This window comes from Nyctibius grandis, chromosome 10, assembly GCF_013368605.1.
Source record: "Nyctibius grandis isolate bNycGra1 chromosome 10, bNycGra1.pri, whole genome shotgun sequence".
In the NCBI taxonomy this organism is placed as follows: domain Eukaryota; kingdom Metazoa; phylum Chordata; class Aves; order Nyctibiiformes; family Nyctibiidae; genus Nyctibius; species Nyctibius grandis.
This window is the reverse complement of record NC_090667.1, coordinates 27776395-27791666: the sequence shown is the minus strand read 5'-3', so window position 1 is coordinate 27791666 and position 15272 is coordinate 27776395. Positions and strand designations below refer to the sequence as shown.

General features: G+C 45.2%; 1 protein-coding gene across 2 annotated transcripts in view; it reads left to right on the top strand.

Moving 5' to 3' along the window:
- ADAMTS9 (ADAM metallopeptidase with thrombospondin type 1 motif 9) overlaps positions 1-15272 on the top strand; it is an 85070-nt gene that overhangs the window by 53757 nt on the left and 16041 nt on the right. For both annotated transcript variants that reach the window (XM_068409740.1, XM_068409741.1), the window contains exons 29-30: positions 6556-6723; positions 11199-11372. In XM_068409740.1, the coding sequence (XP_068265841.1) occupies positions 6556-6723; positions 11199-11372 (342 nt within the window). The remainder of the gene's footprint in view (positions 1-6555; positions 6724-11198; positions 11373-15272) is intronic.

The window sequence follows — 15272 nt, the reverse complement described above, 5'->3', positions numbered from 1 at the left end:
GTAATGCCTCCCTCCCTGGAGAGACCTGCAGTGGCTATCTGGGGCCTTTTGCTTGTTTGTTGTTCAAGTTCAATAGCTGCAGCAGGGCAGGGACGCAGCTTTTAAGGCAGCTTTGTGTGTTCGCGGTCCTGCTGATCTCTGCACCCAGTGAAGTCTTTATACGGGATGTAACAACGGGGCAGGGGAAAGAGGGGGAGAAGGTGCTACTTTGTAGGTGGATGCCATAGAAGAGGAGATGCATGGCTGCTTCTCCTGCTGCAGTTACCTGCTTTAATCCCATATATCCTGTGAGGTTTCCCAGCTCGGGGAAATTATTGTATTGACTTCAGTGCTCAGGGACTTAAATCTTGCAGGAGTTAAAGAGCCTCCACCCAAGAGCATCTTTTCATCTGGGGCAGTCTGTGCTGCTGGAGCAATGGGCTCCAGACACACCAGTGTCTTCTTTCTACTGCAACAACACGTCAAGTTGTACCCTTCTCTTTGAGAAATTCCTCCTTTTTTTTTCTTTTTTTTTTTTTTTTTTAAACCTGTTACGAGACATCATCCCAGGTCCCTGGCCAGTCTCTGCAGCTTGGTTTGGCAGCGGGAAGGTGAAAGTTTAGTGGCTTGTTTTATTTCTCCCTTTTGCAGATGATCACTTGGGAAAGTCTGTGCCTCTGCTGCAGAGCTGAGAGCAGAGCAGCCGGAGGACGAGACCCTGCATGCGCTGCAGAGCCAGGGCGAGCCAGCGTGGGTGTTCCCTCTCGCCCGTGCCCGGGGCGAGGAGCACTCCTCGGGGACACCGGGGCAAAGCCTGCTCTTGTGCCTGCCAAGGGCTGCCCTGCGGCTCCGGGAGGGCTCCTCGGAACGCTTCCACAGGGTTTCTGGACAATGCTCACGGACATACTTGCACTATACACTCCAAACCCCATAATGTTCATGTCTTTTTTTCAATCCTCCTGTTTCTCTGGGAAGTCAGCACAGATTAAGCATTTCTAAAGCCTTGTCCAAACTGTAGTGCAATGCTTTGGTTTGTTTTGCTCAGGTCTCCGGTCCCTTGAATGTAGAGACCACTCTTCCCTTCTACATGTACAACACCCAGATGTATTTTCTGGCCTCATAGCAGCTAAAATTACTGTGACCATGCGCTCTCGGCAGCTGTATGTGTTCAGGTATGGCTCCCTCTTAGAGTTTTGCGAGGAAGGAACGCCTGGCTTGGTGAATCCTGCCCTGCGTACCGTGCTCCCACCCGCGGGCATGGACTTCTCACTGTGCCGATGGAGCCGGGTGTGAGACCATGCTAAAGCAGATCGGTGGAAGGAACGGGGATTTCAAAGTAGCCAGCAACAAATATTTCCTAAACATCTAAAGTGCTGCAGCCACTGGAGAAACCATAACATGGAGCTACACCCTTGTTTTCAGCCTGGTGCTTGTCTCACTGGAGCCAAGGGAGTTACCTGCTAAAATACCTTGCTGTTGTGAAGCTAATTAACTTTGGATGCCACAGAGCCTCTGTTGCTGGATAACACACAAAGGCTCGGGCATTTTAAGACTTCTAGTAAAGGTTCAGCTGGAGAGGAATGAGCCAGGCTTTCCTTGGTGGTGTGTCCTCTGATGTCCTTTGTGCTCGAGAGACTTCAGAGGTACAGATGTCACAGGGCTGTGACTTCAGCATCTGATAGCAGCAGTGTAAGTTATAGTAAGCGGATGCATACTAATAGGATGCTGAAATGTAGCTATGAGGGTGCATGGTTGGGCTCTGCATGCAGCTGGAGAAGTTTGCTGACAGCCAGGAGCACAGCCCCTCACGGAAAGGGGGTGTAAAGCATTGTAGGGCTCTGTCGTTTTTCTGCTTTATTTCATCCAGCACATGTTTCAGCTCAGATTGTTGGAAAGGATGAACGAGGGCTTACTTACGAGAGCTTGCTTTCCATGTAATCCCTAATGTGTGGAAATCTAAACCTACAAGGATTGATTTTAATTTCCTTCAAAAAGTTGCTCCTGGCAGAATCTGATAAAGTGGGTTTTAGTCAAATTCTTCCCAGCCCTGCCCTTGGTGAGCTATCGGAGCATACCTATCTTTAGGAATTCGTTTGGTGATCACCACAGCTTGCATTCATTATCTCAAATACCTCCCAAATCGTCGGCTGATGCATGGGAGGCCTGGAAAAGTGGTCTGACAGCATTTTCTGAAACTTTTCACTTTTGGGGGAGAATGTCCCTAGATTCTTGCTGGTGGTTTGCTTTTCTGCCCTGTGTTGAGCTGCCTGTTCAGTGCAGAAAGTGGACGAGAAGCAGAGCCGCTCCGTAGCTCTTGCCAGCTCTGTGCTGCCTCTTTCTTTTCACCAAGATTTGCTTATTTGTGCCCAGGTTTGTGGAGTCCTTTCAGTGCCAGAGCGACCTCGCTCCCAGCCTTCAGCCTGGCCGCAGCACGGCCGTGACACAAACTCCCCGTGCAGAAGAGCAGGTCACGGTCTCTTGCGGGAGGGTCAGAACCTGGGCCCAATCAGCCAGAAATTTTGTAAAAATTTTTAAGAGCTTTTGGGGTACATGGTCTGTTTTTTACCTGCTACCAGCCCGCTGAATCAAGTAGCAGCCTTCCTATGTTAGAGAGGTCTTAATGAACAAGATGTACCCTCACCTTCCAGAATGTCGGAGTAGGAAATGCAGCAACGGTTACTTTAAAGCAATTTGCGCATACTTGGTAAAACAGAATAATCTTCATCATTCCTGAACTCTGAAACAGAAAACAAACTTCTGTGGAAACAAAAACACAAGCTTGCCGCTGCGCTGGAGCAGAGCGATGCATTGCAGGAGAGATTTAGCATCGTGTTCTGACCTTTCTGGAAACAGTTGGTATGGAAATATTTTTGTTGTATTTATTTAAACTTTTTTCTTATTTAAACTAGGCAGTATGTTTATTTGAACAAATCAGCAGCATGCCAGTCCCCAGTTCTTGGCATGTTAACAAAACTAATCATGCAATAAGCATAATACCCTGTGCTCAAATGCTTTGATCCTAATGCTATTAGGAAAGTCCTTTTGTTCTTACTCTCTGTGTAAAGCACCAGGTGTGACTGTGGTAGTTTTAGGAGATAATAAAGACAATAACAAGAGGAAGGTTTACTAGAGTCTTTAGTGTAATGGCAATAGCTGATTTTTGAATAGTACTTCTCTACTATTTTATGTGCCACACTCATCTTGGTTTTTTTTAAGAACCAACACAATGTGGTGTTTTCACACCACACTCCATGCCTGGCTATCCTCCCAGGTTCACCCAGGGGTGCTATTTGTTGCCGTGCCTCTACCAGAGGCTGGAAACAGCATTTCTGAGACATGTTTTCAAGCACTTGAGGGGAGGCAGAGGCGGGCTGGCCATGGGCATGCCCGAGTGCATGTGATTTGCGACTCTAAGAAGCTAGTGAGTGAAAAAAGTCAATACGATACCTTGGCTACACCTTCAGGGCTAGATCCAGAGGTGATTAAAACCAGTAGAAGTCTTTCTGTTGTCTTCAAAGAGCTTTGGACAAGGCTGCTATTCCACAGAGCCACCCGTCCATCCCCAGTACTTTGAGGTATTTTCTATGGGAAGTGGGGGATAGGAAAGAAATCAAGAAAAAGAAAGAGGAATATGAAAGGAGTGGCTTTATCTGTGCATTTCAAATGTTTTATAAAGAACACAAGGTCAAAGTTTACCTCATGATGGCACTGTTATTGATAGATACCATTAGCGGGTGGCAGCGTTTCCAGCGATGAAGAGTCCTGCTAATGAAATGCAAAGTTTCTCCAGGGTCTAAAATAAGTGATGAGGCTGATGGCAGTAGCTTGGTGTATTGCTTCCCTAAGTCACGTGGCATTGAGATGAAGCACACTATTAAATTATTTTCTGCATGTGGCTCACATATGCTTAAAATCTACATGCCTAATAAAATTTAGAAATACCTGAGATGAATTAGAAGGCAGTTATGAAGTAGACTCTTTGCAAAGGAATTTTTAGTCTGATACTTGTTTACATTAGATTATTCAACCTCTCTATCAGTGCAAATGAGATCATAACTCACACGTGCATGAAAGCAAATGGGTGGTTTAGATCTAAAAACGCATAGCTGCCTAACTTTGGTTTATATGAAAGAGAGACATAGAAATGATTAATTCCAGCATCCTAGGAATTACATTTGAGTATTAACGAAATTAGGCAAATTAGGCCTCAACCTCTGGGTGCACCGAGGCGTGCGTGCAGTCTTGCTTGATGGTGGGTTCGCAAGATAAATGTCAGAATCAGGCTCCGTGCCAAAGTTAAGCAATTTGGAGAGGGGGATAACGATTTTGGAAATGATTAGCACCATATTAATTGTGAGATCAAATATTTATCAACCAATTTCAGGTCCCTAGAACCATCCTTGTGTTGTTGAGCAATGTGGTTATTCTTCCCTCAGAATAAGTAGTAAATCCAATGTATTTTTTAAATTAGAAAAAAGATGCATTTGGCTGTACTGGCTTGGGATGTGGGGTAAGAGAGAGCCCTGATCACATGTGTGAATTTACTCTTTAGCTTTGGCTGTCACAGTGAAGTGGCATCAACCTGCAAGGAGAGCGCTTACTGAGGAGCATTTGACTTTTTGCTAAAGTATCAGTGTTGGTCTTTACTCCAAAGGTAATAAATGGATGAAAGTATTAGAAGTTTATAACTGAGTTTGGTAGGATTTGACATTTCCTTCTTGCTGCTGATGTTGATTGCCTGGGGAGAGATGTAGAAAGAATGAAAAAAATGAATTTCTGATTAAATTTGAAGGCTTATAAAAATAGGATAACATTAGCTCAGTCTTTTTTTCTGTTGATACTAAAGAAAAAAAAGATGAAGTTTATGAATCTGGGTAATTCATGAAAGTCTTATTTTAGAACAAGGGACAGTATTTCCTCTGTTTCTCAGTGCAAGGTTGAATGTTGCTTTTTGGGGTTTTGGGCCTATCTTGAAATTGGAGCTGGACTCAGGAAGACTCAGGCAGTCATCCCTGCCACACGCTCACCTGGGTTTCCTGCCTCTCCCCAACAAACATCATTAATGCCCTTAAACCCTATTAATCACAAGGGTCAGCTTCCTTTTGTCGCTCGGTAATGGTCTTGCAGCAGAACAAGCTTTTTCAGAACATCACTTATGCAAGCTTTTAAGCAGCAATGTCTGATCTTACAAGTTACATCCATTTCTCTCCACGTTGGTCTGAACTTTTCCATTTTGGAGCAAGTTACTGCTCTTTTGCTGGTTCTTTGTGTACCTTTTAACACAAAAGGGGCTGAATAATTTGGAAGTAATGCTGTAATTTAAAATAATCACAGCTGTCAATGCGTATGCCAATTTCTATTCTAATGGATCTTCCAGAACTGCTATATATATAAATTGTAGTTTTTTTAGGTTTCAAATGTATTCATAGACTGGGAAGAGCTTGGGCTGTAATTTATTTCTTAGGAAATATACTGATGAAGTGGCTCCAAAACGGAGGAAGAAGCCTCACCTCTGAAAAGCAGAACGTTTTATATTGAGAGATGGTTGAACCAGTGTGTTTGTGCTCAAGGATTAAACCAGGATGCTTGTGACATAGCATGTAATGACTTGCATAACATGTAATGAAGAAATTGAAGCTGAGTCTCTGGGTGCATCATGCTGAGTAAGAGGCTTGTTCTACACGAAACTGTCGTATTAAATTCTTGTCGCGATTCCAGACTGCTTTGATTCCTAAATCTTTTGAAGGAGACTAATCTGAAATCAAAGTGAAGTTGCTTGGGGTTTTGCATGCCAGAAGTGGTCACATATGAAAAAGTTCAGTGAACCTGCACAGGGAGGTTGAAATTAGTTGCTTCGCTACAAAGCTTACAGCTAACATACCTGCTGATTTGCTCTTGGCTTTGATTCTTCGGGCTCTGCCTTCTCGCCACCTTCTGAGTTGTTTTCAAAATGCATAAATCTTAAGGATGAACATGTCCTGGTTTTAGTGTTAAAAACAATAAAAAAAAGTAAATCAGTCTACACTGGTAAAAAATACATGAGCTTTATCAAGGACATGGAAAGACTGCATTTTCCTCTTCTGCCTTGTCCTTTGTGCAGTTATTTTCCTCCATGAAGGTGGTCATTGCGCTTTACTCTCCTAATTTACCAACAGTTGACCTCCCTTTGTACTAAGGTAAATAGAAATGGTTCCTTTGGAGTTTTTCTAAGTAGATGATGAGGGCTCCTGCCTTGATCCCTGTAAGATAACTCTGCTCCTTTGAAACCACTGGAGCAATGCCAGGAATCCAGCTCGTTATCCCTGCTGAATGTCAGCTGCTTTCTCTGTTTTGATATTGGCATTTTGGAGGGCTTTGACCAAGAATATCATGCAATATTAAGTGCAAATGGGAGCATTTCCAGCGGTTAAATTCTGCCCTTCCCTATCCCCCTCAAATTTTGTGTAGGCTGCCGGGGACCTTGGGATGTGCTTTTTGGTCCAGTCAAAAGAAAATGCCCTGGGTAGCTGTGGCCTGTGTATAACCGCCTAGATGGCCCTGCGTGAAAGCTGATCTGTTGTTACTTTATATTTACAGTGTTCTGTCTCCTGTGGAAGGGGCCAAAAGCACCGCAATGTGTACTGTTTGTCAAAGGAAGGGAGGCATGTAGAAGAAGATTATTGCAAGCACCTTGCTAAGCCCAATGTGCAAAAGAAATGCAGAGGGGGCAGATGTCCGAAGTGGAAAGCAGGAGATTGGGGACAGGTGAGACATGTTGTTTACCCTTTTGCACCCTTTGATATTCTTCCTCCATCAAATTGGTTAGAAGCTCGTTTTCCTAATACTTCTATCCTCTTGAGTTTTTCAAGGGTAAAAGTTTTGGGCCAGATCCTCAGATGGTATAAATTAGTGTAGCTTCACTGGATAGCAGTGGAGCAGCACTTATTTGTACCAGCTGAAAACACAGCAACTTGCTTTTAGTGTCTATCTGAAAGTAAATTCTTTGTTGTATATTTTAATTTTCTGCTAGAATAGGCATTAGTATATAATACTATAAGATAATCTACTTATTTATTCATGTTTTTAGTATTGTTATTATTTAACTATGTCACATCCCAAGCAAAATCTTCCTTAGTTTTGAGAAATCTGAAATTAATTTTATTATGAGCTTCCTGGGAAAGCCCAAAGAACAGTCAGAGCTGTTCATTAAAAATGCTTTTCACTAACTTTTGTTCCTTAACAAGCTCATCACTTGATTTTGGTTCATTAAAAAGTCAAACACTGACACATAGAGCAGAGGCTGCTGGAAATGTGAAAGTGCTTGTAGTTATTAAGTATCTTGTTGTCAAGCACCTTGAATCCTTGTTTTCCTGAAAATAATGTCTTTGTCATCACCTTGAATCTGCTGCATCACTTTTTTACCTCTGAACTTCACTTTTCCCTGTACCTCATTAGTGTGCTAATCAGCAGAATTATTGAAAATCCCAGACTAAATGAACTGTTAACTTGTAAAACATCATGTTCTCTTGCGGTCTGTCTTCCAAATTAAGGTACAAAACACCAGTTCTCACTGTATGCAAGTTCCCTGAAAGATAAACCATTAACATCTCTACAGGCACAGATGCAAATGTTAGGACTAGGACAGCATACTCTTGTTTAATGGCAACTATTTAAAAAGACAATAAACCCATTGATGTTCTATAATTGTTTTCAGACATGTATTTTCTTTTAATGCTTACCTTCGAATTCATAGGATAGGAGTATTTGCCATTATGTGTGTAAAGGGCAAATGTGTGTGAAGTGTGCATTCACCATGGAGGTTCAGTTACTGAGGTCTGGGTTCTTTTACCCAAGGTATGGCTGGGAGCACCCAGGTAGCCCTGCATAGCCCTGTGAAATGCATAGTACTGCTCCCATATTGGAAATTAAGTCAATATTATTTCTTTTATTACCTGCAGGACTGAAACCTCCATTTTGTACATTTGAAAATAAAAGGAAGGAACTCTAGGCCATTAGATTGTCTTGTCATATCCAATTTACACCTTATTTAAAGGAACTGCTCCTGAAACCAATTTTTTACAGCTAATAATTGTAAACATAATAACGTAATGGTCTATCGATTGCGTTAAAGTATGCTAAAGTTAATTGATAAAAGTAAGTGTTTTAAAATTTCCGACTTCCACCGCATGATTGGAGTTAATTTCATGCGAGTGGAGAAAGAAACCCAAGTTAATAGGAGGATGAGGTGATTTATGGCCTGAGGTAATCTCTTGTGACTAGGCAATTAAGGAATATTCGTATGCTAATGATAAGACTAAGAATAGGCAACGCATTTCCAGCATGTGGGGTAGCTCCTCAGCCCAGGTCCCTGATGCTGTGTGTGCTCAGCTAGCCAGGATCTTGCTTGGGAAAAAATAAAGGTGGATTTAGGTGTGCTGAGCTTCTCATCAAGGCTATGAAACAGGCAAGGATATGGCACTCTGAATACCCGGTAGATCAGGATCTAAATGGACACGGAAACTCCGTGTCACCTTCCCCATCACTGGTGACACTGTTGAAAATAGGGAGCCACGATCAGTTTGCACTTAGATACTATCAAAGAAGCTTTCCAAAGGTCTAATTGCCTCCGAAAGATAATCCCAAAGCTGAGCTGCTGTGAGCTGGTCACCTTTTGTCCTGGGAAAACTAGCAAAAGTCTGTGTGAGAACTAAGGCGAGATTTTCCCATAAAAGTGCGTCCTCCTTGTCGCCATATGTGCGCAGGACCTGTTGCTTGTACCTTTAGGGGTTTTTTTCTTTTCCTTTTGGGAAAAGGAATAATTAAAAAAATCAGGATTAAAAATACAGGAATGGTTAAAAATGAATCCCAGCCGGCTGAGCCAAGTGCTCCGCTGCCAGGTTTTTTTCTCTCTGGATATTATGTATTCAGAGGCTGGGTGATTTTTTTTTCTAGCTTGTTATGAATCCACTTGCCTGCAGCAAAGCATTTTTAATGTATCCGTAATAATCAGAAGGGAAGAAAAAAGGCTTTTTCTCCAAGTTTTGAATGTGCTTGTGTCTGCACTGAAATGTCAGATTTAATGTGTTTGCATCTCCTAAGTAGTATCAATTATGGCCATTTAGCTTTCACGTAGCAAAAATACTAATATTTATTCTGCTGTCTGGTATTTACATATTTCAGCTACAGGCTGAAATCCAGCCCTGTCTAAAAACACAAGTAGAGCATCAGGTAGAGCTTCTCCGTAGCGGGGCTGGCACTGGGCAGTTTGTTGATTGACTTTCTCAGCGGAGAAAGGATCGCTCCTGGGAAAACATATAGACTCTATAGAAAGGACCAACCAACAGGCTGCCTGGCTCGTGGCATCCCATGGGGGAATATATAAGTACAGCAAAAGTTGGCTGCTCCAAAACAGTATCTTCTGGCAGGGTCAGCCAGCTGTATTTCCCCAAGGCAGACACAGGTTGGCTGACCAGGATTCTGGATTAAAATAGCCAGGATGAAAATGGTGTAAAAACCCACCTTTTCTTGCCCCTGTAATAGAGCATGATGGTGTTATTTTGAAGCCAGCCATAAATCCAGCCAGAGCCACAGCCATACTGATGCTGGGAAGCACCCCACAGAAGGAGATGCCTTGATCCGCTGGGAAACCTCCCGTGGCCCCAACTCACCAACTTTCACCCAAGCCGGGCGCAACCCTTGCCCCCTCCTCGGCAGCAGCAATGCCCTGGTGTGGCCGGGTCAGCCCCACACCTGCAGCTTCGTCTTCTCTAGCTGGGACCACGCTGGTATTCCCTTCTTCCGTGCTGTGGCTGCTCTGCGTGTCTGGCCACCGAGCGCATGTAGGAAGCCCATTCGGCTAGGAAAAGCATTTGGTGATGAATGCAAACCAAAAGGCATTTTAGAGCATGGTATGCATCCTGGTGTATATGCTTCTCCAAGTTTGTGGCCATTACTCAGTTTAACTGTCCCCTATGGAATGCATAGGACAAACAGCGCTGTTAATCACAGGGAGGCAGCGCAGCAGATGGGAAGCGTTTATATCACCAGTGACAGAGATCAACTGCTACTTTCAAAAGTGACAGACACAAAAAAAAAAAAAAGCAAAACACCCTCTTACAAATATCTGAAGCCAGGCAAATATTCACAGTCAGCTTTTCTTTGGTCCTCTTGGCTTTATGGGGTGTTCGGACAGTAAAGCGAATGGAGCATTACGGAGGAACACTCTGCAGAAGAGAGAATTGCTTCCCCGTTAGGCACCGCTTAATTCCCTGCCTTAAGAAGACTCGCTTTTATGGGTATTACAATAACGGGCTGTAAACTTGTTTTCTTAGTTCCTGATGTATTAATAAGGTTGCTTATATTAATTGTTAACTCAGCAAATGGCTAATTCTAATAGCTGTGTTTTAAATGCACGCCTTTGATTTTTTCATGCTTGCTTCTACATAGGCAAATTCTTTTTTATTACGAATCCATATCATATAATTTAAGACCTAGCAAGGAAGGATCCATAACAGAGGGACATTAAGTACTGCTTAAACGTATTACAGCGTGCAGTCACAACGATAAGAAATGTTATGTGGAAGAAAAAGCAAGCTGTTAAAAGCATTGTAGTGTAGATAATAATTTGAAGATGTCTGCGGAACAGAGAAGTTCAGGCTTTTCGTGCTGTGCCTAGAAGTGGGGAGAAATGTGCCCACAGTGTAGTGAAGGAAATGTGAAGTGCAGTTAATTGTAAAAAGACATTTAGTTTCACAAACTAACATTATGCCGTGGCTTGCTTGCATGTGCATGTTTAGACGCGTGCTGGAGGAACTCCTGGCTGTATCATGCCTTTGCCCCTCTACTGCTACAGACTTTCTTCTATATAATTCAAGTTTGCTTTTCATTAAAGTCCACTCCAGTGACACTTGTGGCATTTGGTATGTTTTGAACTATTAGTTTTTTGAGCTGAGTGCCTGAGAAATAACACACACAGCCTCGCTGCCTCGGGCATGATGCGATGGTTCAGCAGTGCCACTATCTCCAGAGGTTTTTGCAATAAAAATCCTGGCCAGGAAATCCCAACCGCACTGAAGCCAACGGCAAAAATTCCCGCTGGCTTCAGCGAGGCAGGGATTTCAGCCTGCCTGCTCTGCACTTCCAAAAATTTTCCATTGTACAATGAAAAGCCTCACCTGGAAGTTTAAACGAACCCCGGGAACTCACCGTGACGGCCACTCACCTCTTGTCCCTTCCTCCAGTGCTCGGTGTCCTGCGGCCGGGGCGTCCAGCGCCGCGCCGTGCACTGCCACGGCAGCACCCCGAAGGCAGCCGAGGAGGCCGAGTGCGACCCGTCGGGCCGTCCGCCCGCGCAGCGGGGCTGCCACCTCCCCGCGTGCCCCACGCACCGCTGGGCAGCCGGCGAATGGCAAGCGGTAAGCGGGGTCCCCCCTCCGCCCTCCCGGGGTCGCGTCACTTGTGCTCTCAAGCGTGCGGCGCGGGGTGGTGCTGGAGACGGGGGGCCGCCGGTGCTGGGGGTGGCTGCCGGAGGGCCGGAGTTTTGGGGTTGCAACCCGGGCTTGCCAAAAAAAAAAAACCCCAGAGGAAATGCTGGTGTGTGCTGGCTGGAAGGGAGAGCTGAGAAATACCTCCGCAGGGTTAAGGCATTGCTTTGTGCTGCCCTGTGTATGCAAATATTGAGCAGGTTTTGGGTAGGGCGGGTTTGGGTCTGTTCCCGGAGGCTGAGCGGTGACCCCCCTCGGACTGAGCCCTGCCGGCGGTGAGCCCCGTGTCTGTGGCTCTGAAGGAATCGGGGAACATCGGTAATTCCCCCTTTCCTGCCCCGTCACCCCATCTCCTTCCGACAGCTCTCTCCTTTCGCTGAGCTCCCGGTCTGTGCTTTTTGCCAAGCCATGAGCAGCGCTGACATGAGATGAGGCCTCCCATGGGACACTGCTTTTCTGAGTGACTGGGATCCATCCCCAGCAAAACCAGCCCCTGAGGCTGGAGAGGGGGATATAAAGCTGCTGCACCAGTGGTTCGGGGAGCAGCTCCGACTCGCCTGCAGTGTGGGCGATGGATTGGCCCGAGGCTGGTGGGTGGTGGCAGGAGGACAAGGGGACCCCAGGCAGGAGGAAGGGGTCCAGGAGGAGCCCTCCCATCGGCTGCCCGCAGGATACCGTGGCAGACTTCAAGTGCACAACAGGTTATGACAGAGAGAGTTCAGACCAGGCACCAAAATTATTATTTTCATTCTGGTTTTATTCTGGTTTGAGCCATCCCTGGGTGAGAGTCCTGCCCCAGTTCTTCTCTATCCCTGTCCCACTGTGCCAGGCTCTTCCCTGCGGTGCAGGGACTGCCAGCCTTGGAAATGGGGAAGGTGGTGGAGCTGCCAGCTCGGGGGGGCTGACTCCAGCAGTGCACAGCCTGTGGAAGAGGCCACCACTCCCATGGAGAGGATGTCCTCGTCACGCAGAGGGGAGATTGTCCATCATGCGCCCTCCATGGGGACGCAGGGGATGGAGAGGGGCAGAAGACACCTCCCACCAGGTCCATCAGCCTCCCTGCAAAGCCATTGCTGGCCCCGGTGACAGGGCAGCAGGGGCTCGATCACGCACCCTTTGAACAGCAAAGATCCCACTGACTTTGGAAGTGCATGATCAGAGCCTGATCCTGACCACCCTGACACCTGCAGTGAGCGACTCTGGGGAGCAGGAGAAATACTAATCAAACAGGGGCCTGGCTTTCATTGTCAGTCAGGCTGCTTTTGTGTTGCTCCTGCATGGCCCATGGGGGTCTTGAAAGGGGATGAAATTGGTTGAGGTCCCCGGTCTCAGCAGCACTGGAAATGGGTTTATAATCCCATGTAACGTGGCCACAGCTACAAGAGGCCAGAGGGGACTGTTTCCCATTCCCACCTGCTGGGGAGCCGAGGTGTGATGGGATGCAGCAAGAGGCAAAGCCGAGCTGACCACGCAGTGGTCCCCCATGGAAACATCCCAGCCTGGAAAAGAAACGTAGGAACGGCTGAGGGGTCTCTAGCAAATTCCTTGCAATGAACTTTTGCTTTTACAGAGCCCGTTAAATTTCTTCAGCTAATAAATTTACAGGCGGTAAAGTAGGTCACCAAACAGCATGCAGTTGCAGTCCTTACCCAACAGTGTAATTAGCCCTGAAAAGCCATGGCTCCTACCCCGTCCTTTCACCCTCTTTCCCTTATTTTTGCAACTTTTCAAACCAGCACTGAGAGGCCCCTGCCTGCCCCAACCCTGCCAAGCCCTTGGTGGGAGGTGGATGCTGATGTTTTTACCTAAGTTTTCCCAGGCTCCTCATTGCATTGGGGAAATTTTTAATGTGTTATGGAGATTTTTTTTTTTTCCCCAGGGGAGATTTGCTAGAGGGGTGGGCTGGAAGTTTCCTCACCCATAAATAACCATTAATAGAAACCTACAGGAGATGGCCAGTGTGAGTTCACCCCATGGCTGACTCCAAGCAGTTCATCTACTGAGCACTTCTTATTTTGTTCTGATGTACCTGGTGAAAAAAAAGTAATAGCACCTTGTCCCCAGCCATAAGTACTGGCCACATTTTATTTATAGTGAGGAGGTACAGACTGCATTAGTATTCTCTGAGCAGGGAACAGCAATGGACCCTAATTGACATGAAAGGCAGGATGTAATATAACATCCCAGTGCTGTCTTGTTCCTGATTTCTTATCTTTAAAGGGAATCTGTGGAGAGGGTTTTTTTTATTGTTCCTTTTTCTTCTTGTTGTTGTTTAGAAAAAAAGTTGGTCTTGCCAATGAAAAGGAATAGGGAACTCTTTGGAAACCGTTTATTGCTCTGTTGATCACCATTAATTAGCTGTTCTCAGTGGCCACGCCAGGCAGAAGAAAGTCAATAGAAAGGGCCTTGCTAATGTCAAAGTAAAACCCAGACCAGGGTCACAAAGAAAAAGGAAAAATTGGGAGAAAGAAGAGTTTGGTGGGTTTTTTTTAATGTGAGCCTTTGTGGAAGGACAATTCACAGCTCTGGAAGCTGCAATGCAATTCTTGAATCTTTGTCATTTGCCATTTGGGGAAAAATCGTGCCATCCTTGCCTAATTTGGATTGCAGAGTTACCCAAGGCATGTTTGAAGTGTTCGTGGCATGGGGTTTTGTTTCATCCCTGTGAAAGATTTTGATTGCAGAAAAAAAGAAAAAGACAACAATGAACGCTTTTGCAAAGCAATGCCTTTGGGGTTTTTAAATTATTATTATTACTCTTCTAAAACACTTGCAGAAGTGCTTGAAATGGTCCTTAATTTGAACTGCCAGGAAAATAGTTCAAAATTTGGGAAATGAGGCAGAAGAGACAAATGTTGTCAAATGCCTGACCTGTTTTTCAGCTCTTGCTATTAATGTCTGTTATCCCCTGGCTCTGCTGTTTTATGTGAGATTTAGATCAGTCATGAACATGAGATTTCATACAAAATCTATCACCGTATTAAAAGGAAAAATAGCCTTTTTTCACACTAGCTGAACTGTCCACTTTCTATCTGAAAAATGTTTTTTAACCTTGGGGTGGCTGATTGGAACCTCTGCAGTGTTTCTCTTTGATTTGCTTTATGATGGTCTCACTGTCTTTGAGCCATATTTAATATCTCAGTGGGATTATTTTAATTGCCAGTTATCCCTAAAAATACAAATAATCAAACTTTAATTTACTGATGATGATGGAAAGCACAGAGATGGCTCAGGTTTATTTGGCCATATGACTGTTATTTGCAGAGAAACCCAAAGCGGGCTGGCATGTGCCCGAGAGTGTCAATCCCTCACCAGCAACTAAAGATTTTAAACAAGGATGGGCTTTGTTGGAAGACCAATGTTCTTCATGGCCAATGTTGGAAGACCCGTTGATGGCATGGAGATTATTCACCCTCCTAAAATTAATCGTGAGCCAATGTACTTTGCAAATTTAGGCTTAAATATATATGAAGGAGGGAAAAAGGGGAGGAGATTAAATCAGCCTTGTTTCTTCCCACTCTTTGCAACGTGCCTCCTTTGGCTGTGAGTGATGCAGGGCTGGAACGATTCACCCTGCGCTGGTGGCCATGTGCTGGGCTGCCGTATGCCAAAGCAGAGACAAGGGGAACTTTCAGCATCCCGTAGCCCTGCTCCCACTGTGCTGGAGAGCCCTTCGTTAGGAGGGAGCAGGAGGGTCGGGGTTAGTGCTGCCCCTGAAAGGTGCCGCTCGGGGAAGCTGCGTGACGATGGAGCGCTCATGATGCCTTATTCATATGCAATAACCCCCTTTCAGATTTTACTTATATACTAGGGAGGTGTCAGAGAAGGGCA